This window comes from Salminus brasiliensis, chromosome 13, assembly GCF_030463535.1.
Source record: "Salminus brasiliensis chromosome 13, fSalBra1.hap2, whole genome shotgun sequence".
Classification (NCBI taxonomy): Eukaryota; Metazoa; Chordata; class Actinopteri; order Characiformes; family Bryconidae; genus Salminus; species Salminus brasiliensis.
Genome location: NC_132890.1, coordinates 25,208,875 through 25,216,426, shown reverse-complemented (window position 1 = coordinate 25,216,426; position 7,552 = coordinate 25,208,875). Strand labels below are relative to the sequence as shown.

Genomic DNA, 7,552 nt, shown 5'->3' with positions numbered 1-7,552 from the left:
ACCCTAATAGAGTTAGGGGCGTCTAAACACTTTTGGACATATAATGTGCTCAGCAATCTTATGTCGCACAATATTTGTTTAGATGTTTTCACACCTTTTAATACAATCACAATCTGAATAAAAAAAAAAATCTGTTATATAGAATATTTTTATTTTACAACAATCAATATACATCCGTATGCACATGCCACATTCAGGAAGTTTTTCAAGATGTATGAGATCAGATCAGTGCACAGCTGTGAAATCTAGGAACACGTACGTTTAGTGTAAATCTTAATGACCATAAGATTGCCCTAACTCAAGTCGTGGAAAGTCCCCTTCAGTTTAGGTCCCCCATTGGCTCTAATTAGTATAATTAGAAGATCCTCAAGCCTGACAGAAGCTGTAATGGGTGTAACAGAGTGGTAAAAGCATTGAAACGGCTTGCGCTGACCTCACTGGCCAAGCTACACAATTTAGACTTCTGGACTGTATGCTTGTAGTTTGTACAATTATTAAAGGGAGAGTTAACCCAAAATCAAACTGACCCCAGACAAGCTTAATCAGCCAAGACGTGTTTGGTGTCTAATGTTTGTTTTCATTAGTTTAGCACTAAAGCTAGGAGGCTGATGTCATAGAAGTCTAGGACAACCATATTTTAAGTGACATGGATCTACATTGAGCTACTTCAGCTACATTAGTCTCGAAGCTCCAGGACAGAACTGAGAAGCAGACTTCAGACACCAAACATACCTTGGCTGATACATTTAGTTAAGAGGGAAAATGGAGAACATTGGATTGTGTTGGGAAACCATTCTCCATGCTTTGCAGATGTCCAGCGCCGATATGATTATCTTCGGTTCGTAAACCTAACCTATTTCATTATGTATCTGACAAGCTTCAGCCAACTACAACGCTCTGAAATGCTGCGAAGAAGAGATATGATATGTTCCCACAGGTCTTGAGGTCAAATCAACTGTTCAGCCGTGCCATTAAATAACACACTTGCTCTCCAAACACACACAAAATGCTCAGCCATCCAACTGAAATGGAATAAAACACTGTTTGGACACTGTCTGGAACATCCTCGACTCTAGATCTCAATCTCAGGACCAAAACACAGACAGCTATGTTCAGATGTGGCAGGACTTCCACAAGGCTGTGTTCACATACGCATGGCAGTAATCCTCTGTACTGCAGCGCACTTCACCTACATTGACACACTCAGTCCCTCAGTTCCACTAGAGATTGTGTGTGGCAGTGTTGTTATTTGCTGCTGGGAGCAGAAGGAAGGGAGAGCAGAAGCCGGTTGACTTCCCTGATCTGAGCATCTAGAGTCTCTGTGGCCAGGGCGAGCTCCCCGAGCTGCGTCTGCAGGCTGGTGATGGTTTCTGCCAGCTCCTCTTCTTTACGCCGGGAGTTTGCCGCCTGCCGGCTGTACTCGAGCACCATGCAGCCGCCGCCGATGAGGAAAATGATGGCCTCTCCGAGCAGCTCCGCCCCTAGCTCTGCAGCCGAGTCCTCGTTCAGGGGCTTGATGGTGGAGCCGCGGAAACCCATGATCCTCATCTTCGTTCTCATCTCGATCCAGTGGTACGCTGCACACAGAGGAAGAGAAAGGGACCAGCACTAGGTGTTAAGGGAATGTTCCAGAGGGTCATATTTCAACATGATTCCTGCGTATTTGTATGGTGCGAGTTAATTTCTAGACAGTAAAATCTCTGTACACAGAAATAGTGGTTAAATATTATATTTAATAATCAGTTATTATAAAAAAAACTCTAGACTGAGAGAACAATTATTAAATATTACATTTATTACATCAATTTATTTTTTTCTATGCTGATGCATTAGGGATTGTGATTAATACAGATCAGTCTGTCAATTTTAAAACCTTTTTTGTTTATTAATAACCAGCCCCACACACTGACAGGGTAAAGATTACAGGACAAGAAAACTGCAATGTCAGAATTTGGTAAAAGGCACTTTCAAACCCTCAATGACAGCGACTTTGGTCCCTTCTGGTCCTGAAGGACACGCCTCCTTGTTTATTATTGGACCGCTGGCTCATCAATCACTTTAAAAAAACCCACCGCTGTAACACCGACGCTGCTGATTGGCTACAAACGATGCTGCCTAACAGCCTATTGGCTATCACCCTTAGCCATGTAACACACACACACACACACTCACACAGGACAACACACAGGTCTTTTAGCCCGGATTGACCTCAAAGTCGCTCACCCTGGGCTGGAGGAAGGCAGATGTAGTTCTTGAAGAACTCGCTCCTCCTCGCTCCGGCTTTTATCCTGTTCGCCACCGGTTTGCTGAGCTGCCTAACGCCCAGATACAGCAGCTTCGCGATGGGGAAAGCACCCACCACCATCTTGTCGGAAACACCTTTAGCGGACGGGGCGGGCCTCACAGAATGAGGTCCAATCGGTGAAGATTTACGAAAGCTCCGTCTACTTCCCTACGCTCCCCATTGGATGAAATGATTGCTGCCATACGTGATACAGTCGCTAGGGCGCGCCAGAGATGGAGAGCCCAAACTGAATGAGAGTGAAACAGCGAAACGGCGACAGTATAAACAGTCCATAAACTGTAGACTATAAACAGTCAGTTAAATATGTTTATAGTACTTGATTTTATTTATGGAAAATACAAAGATGATAATATGATACAAAACTTAAATGTTTTTATAGGGAAAGGCTGCAGAAAATACTTGCAATAAAAAAAAAACATAACGTCCCCATGTTTCAATTACTGCCAAGCAGTTATTATTATTATTATTATTATTATTATTATTATCATTTAACACGTTTAAATACAAAGCCTCGTAGAGGTACACTGAACAGTGCTTTGGAAGGAAATAAAACAGAAAAAGGAAAAAAAACATGGGACTTTAAATAATATACATACAGCAGTGTAAGTCAAATAAAGAAGAAATTAGCAAACATTTAAAAATGAGAAGTCTCAATGAGGAGTAAAAAAGTTTATATTGGCTTCTTTCTGAAACGGAAGCGGAAGTCCTCGGTGTAGCAGACCTCGGTGTAGAAACTCTGTGGTCTAGTGAACGGCGCCTGTGTGAAAACGGACTGCGCACCAGAAGCGCAGCTCACGCAGTGTCGAGATATCCAAATCATTATTCCCCGAAAGTCTGTGCTGGAAATAGTGTGGGAGGTGTCTCCTCTCTACTGTACTCAAGTAACTTTTGTTCAGATCTTTAAATGATCTCAGTTTTTAATAAAAAAAAAAAACTTTTTTTATATGCGCACCACCTGCGCTGCTCCAAGCCACTCTCGATGTTGATGACAAATTATCACACCTATACAAATACAAATATTATTAGATTATTAATAGTTGTTAATGAATTATTACCAGTAGTATTACTTACAATATTTTAGTATGAAGAGGATAACTGAATTAAAAATAAAATTACGCTTGTTTCCTCACTTAAAACAATTGCATTTAAAAATGGTAATTATTCAAGAAACAAAAAAACTTTTTATCTATCAAAAATATATTTATTTACTATATTTTATGTATTATGTATGTATTTTATGTATTTATCATTCACATGTAGTAATAACCAAAATTGTTGTGAATTGATAGTCCATTGGGTTTAGTATATTTACATATAAATATATATACATATTTACTTGTAAATATTTCTTTCTTTGTTTGTTTATTTATTTTTAATTTTAAATAAATTGTCTTTTTTGTGACATAATGTAAATCTGACTGTCGTTCTTCACACTGTCACGGTTTCATGATGAATGGGCCAATAGAAACACTTCTTCAAAATGACTTGGAATAAAATCGTTTTACAATGATTTTCATTGAAAGATAAACAGTTTTTTTTATATACATTTACCACAAATGGGTCACTTTATCTATATAACAAAAACAACACAGATTATGGTAAAATTTGTCTGTTAAATTCAGTAAATACATTAAAACTGTGCTTTTAAATCACGTTTTATTTTATTTCCTGTCGAGCATTTGTTCACTAACTTCACTTCCACATAAACAACAATCATTTAAACGGGGATTCTTAACCTTTTGCACACCTTAAAAAAAAAAAAAACTCCTAAACTACTGTATCTTCTCCATACACCTTCCTACACGAGCACGGCTCACCTGCACCAGCTATGGCGCTGTAGCTCAACACCTGGCTCGGGTTTCAGAAAGAGAGCGCGACGGTGGGCTGGGCTCAGAGGGAGGGAGAGAGAGAGAGAGAGAGAGGCTAACCCCAGACCGTAGAGCAGATACTTAGTTTGTTTCTGTGCTGGAAAGACATGTAGGACACCAGTCTCGTATAGGAAGTGTGTTCCAGCTGGAAACGAGAAACAAAGACAGAGAGAGTGAGAGAGAGACACAGAGAGACACAGAGAGAGAGAGAGAGAGAGAGAGAGAGAGAGAGAGCTGCTGTGAATCCCATGTGAAGGCTTTGGCAGCAGCTGCGCTTGGTAAGTAAGCGACAGTTTCTGATCTTCCTTTACTTCTAATCTTCAGCTCCTGGTCGCACTTTTACGCCCATAAAGCCGCTGCATGTCGAGACTTAGACGATCCAGCAGAGCTGAAACCTCCGCAGGAACGACCTCAGACAGAGCCTGCTGCCCTCCTCAGCTCTGAACACTGTCCTCCAGCAGAACCTCCAGACATTCCTTCCTCCGCCTTTCTTGTGTATGAGAGGTGTGCGAGGGGGAGTCTTAATGGGAGTCAGATGTTTTCATGCAGCCTGAAACGGACTGCATATGTCCAGACTGGTCTGATCTGCTCCACTTTCCACCAGAGACAGGACTGTAAATGCTGTAAATGGGGTCCTGATGGGTGGTCCGAGATCTTGGGGTGAACTTACAGGAGCAGGGTAGGAGCCCAGGCCTGTTCTTTGGGGGTGTTTGTGATTTTGAGTTCAACTCAACTTAGCTTAGTCCTCCTAAGTTCTCCTAACTCGCATCTTATACTTCTGCATCTCAGTTTGATCAACACTATATATCAAGCTGAGCCTCAAAAACATGATGTTGAGTCTGTGACTCCTCCCCCTCAGTTTGTTTACTGTTTGTTCCCATCTGCAGTTTCACCCCCCCTTTACATGGCATCCCCAGACAGTGAGGCTTCTGACAATGGAGTGATAAGCCCTTGCTGGGATTTGAACTCCTGATCTCTTTACTCTTAATGAGCAGCAGTTAGACCGTAGGGCCACCCTAGCTTGGAGTGGTGCGACTGTCTAGACAAGGGAGATCATTATCAAATTTAAATCCCATCCACACCCCAATCTTCCATGGTTAGACGGCTGAGAAGAGGAAGGCCTCTCTATGCCCATGTGATAGGAGGAGTTCTAACCTGTGGATGGGAATAAGCAGTAAACGTTCAGGAGGAGGAGTCACGGACTCAACATCTCAACACAGCATTGAAGCAATTTCAGATGCAGCTCGTTCACTCTTGTTTCTGAGTGTTAGGAGTTAGGATTCTTGCCCACGGATACTTATTGGTGTAGTGTGGTGGGCTCTGCTTGCTGGAGTCATAACTCGAGTAGAAGAAAAAGTAGCCTAGCATAGTCCGCTTGAATAATGTAGAACTCAATGTGGTTAAAGTGCTGGGGTCAGAGGGTAGGGTCAGCCATGCTAAAGCACTCCTGGAGATGCGAGAGTAATAGTCTTGCTCAGGAGCCAACAATGGTGACAACAGTTCAACAGTTTAGTGAACCTGGGTATCGAACCCACAACCCTGTGATCACACACAGTCACCCAGCACTCTAACCACTGAGCGAACCATATGAAGTGAAATTTCGAGCAGTCTAAATAAACAACATATGTAAATATTGTAGCATTGGGGGTGGAGCTACCTAGAGTTCCATGAGGTTTTTGGTTCGAAAGTCTTACTTTCTTTAATTTCCTTTATTTATGTGTTAGTACGTTATTCTCATGCTATAGGTGAGTTCTGGATATATTTGACTTTTGACTTTTTTGTTAAGGCTTATCATGGTTGGGTCCCAGTGGTGCAACTGTCCAAGTTTAGCATTAGGAGATGCATGGTTCAGGTTCAAATCCCATAAATGCCACATCCAAAGAGGTCTATCATCATAAACAGGTTATAAATAGACAATTATAGGTAATTATAGATAGGTTATAGGCAACTATAGATGCTCATACCAGCTTAACTGGTTCTCAGATATTACTGGCCAGTTGATATACTGTTCAGGCTCTAATCCGTACAGGATGAAAGGACAAATCCCCTCTACCTGAGTATGAAACTGGGAAGATGGAACGACTCCGTACCCATCTCAGGTTGTCTGCCGCATTGTTGAATTATCACTGTTGACAATCTTTCAGTAAGGTCAGGCTTGTACGTCTTGTACTGCCGAGTTCCAGCTCATGCTAAGTGAAAGTGGAATGTTACAGGCGTGCAAAACTAAAGGCTGTGACAGGACTTGCATGGAAGTTGCCAGAGGAAACACTGTGAATAGACTGGTGTAAGAAAGTGGAATTGTTCTCATTATAAAGGTCATTTCCACTGTACCGACCAAGCATAGATTAACAGTTCTGCCGTATTGCTTCATTGCATGATATAAGGGGTGATGGAAGTGTGAACACAGTATATGCTGCATTTATCTGGGGGATCTAGTATCAGTATTGTCATCTGCATGTTGAAAACCAAAGGAGTGGGATTTCAAAGAGGCACAGAAATAGGACAAAGAGGAAAGCAGGGGATTAGGGGAGTGCACAGGTAATCAAATGCTCAGATTACAAAACCTTTCCAGAGTTTCTTTCAAATTCTGACATCACTATTTGGCTGTTCACCTGAAGCAGCAAATTAACCATATACAGTCCAGTGAAGAAATTAGGACCCCCATCCCATGAAAACGTTAGTCTTTTTAGCATATTTAGACATTCTAAACAGTATTGAGAGATGTAGGTAGTATAGATAAACACATAAAAACTGAATAACTCTCTTTAAAAAAAATCATTTGTAAAATGTTAGGACACCCTATAACCTATGTTTCCTGTAACCATCTACCGGTCTATAACAACGACTGGGAGAAGGTTTTTCCCTCTTCTCCATGTAGAAATCTTTCAGCTGTGTGATGTTTTAGCTTCAGTTATTAAACAAATAGTCTCACATTTTCCTCAAGCGTCCTCTGATACAATAAAAAGTCCATAGTGGATCTTATGTTAGAGAGTTCTCCAGGCCCTACTGCAGAAAAGCAGCCCCAAGCCGTGATGTTTGTTTCCACCTCCATGATTCACAGTTGATATGGGTTCTTGTGCTTATATGCTGTGTCTGGTTTACACACATGTCCTCTGTTACTGTGTCCAAATAAATGTAGCTTTGATTTCATCTGACCAAAGCGTACGTTAGATCTACCTGTAGGTCCCGTGATGACATTTTAGGACTTCTTTAATTCTTCTAATGGTCTAATGGTCTAATTTTAGGCTGAACTCACTAGAGTGGCCTGACCTGGCCATGTGGGCATTGGTTTTAAATGTTCTAAGATTTTCTTAAAGCCCTTCCCAGACTCATCTGCATCTACAAGCTTCTTTTCGAAGGCCGCCGAGAGATCTTTGGA

At 41.5% G+C, this 7,552-nt stretch overlaps 2 protein-coding genes across 2 annotated transcripts in view; one reads left to right on the top strand and one right to left on the bottom strand.

Annotated features, from left to right (window-relative positions):
• Positions 1-134: 134 nt before the first annotated feature.
• Positions 135-2,597, bottom strand: opa3 (outer mitochondrial membrane lipid metabolism regulator OPA3). Its single transcript, XM_072695365.1, has 2 exons — positions 2,224-2,597; positions 135-1,577 (listed from the first exon to the last, which is right to left on the bottom strand). The coding sequence occupies exons 1-2, from the start codon at positions 2,363-2,365 to the stop codon at positions 1,246-1,248; spliced, it is 474 nt and encodes a 157-aa protein (XP_072551466.1). The 5' UTR covers positions 2,366-2,597; the 3' UTR covers positions 135-1,245.
• A 1,627-nt stretch (positions 2,598-4,224) lies between these two features.
• ppp1r13l (protein phosphatase 1, regulatory subunit 13 like) overlaps positions 4,225-7,552 on the top strand; it is a 28,220-nt gene continuing 24,892 nt past the window's right edge. Inside the window, exon 1 of the mRNA XM_072695056.1 lies at positions 4,225-4,451. The gene's annotated coding sequence lies outside the window, so the exon portion shown is untranslated. The remainder of the gene's footprint in view (positions 4,452-7,552) is intronic.

Bases quoted from the DNA above. Each gene is read 5' to 3' on its own strand.
- opa3 (XM_072695365.1), bottom strand. From the start codon at position 2,365: ATGGTGGTGGGTGCTTTCCCCATCGCGAAGCTGCTGTATCTGGGCGTT. The intron at 1,578-2,223 runs GTGAGCGACTTT...CTCTGTGTGCAG, and splicing joins CTGCCTTCCTCCAGCCCAGG to CGTACCACTGGATCGAGATG.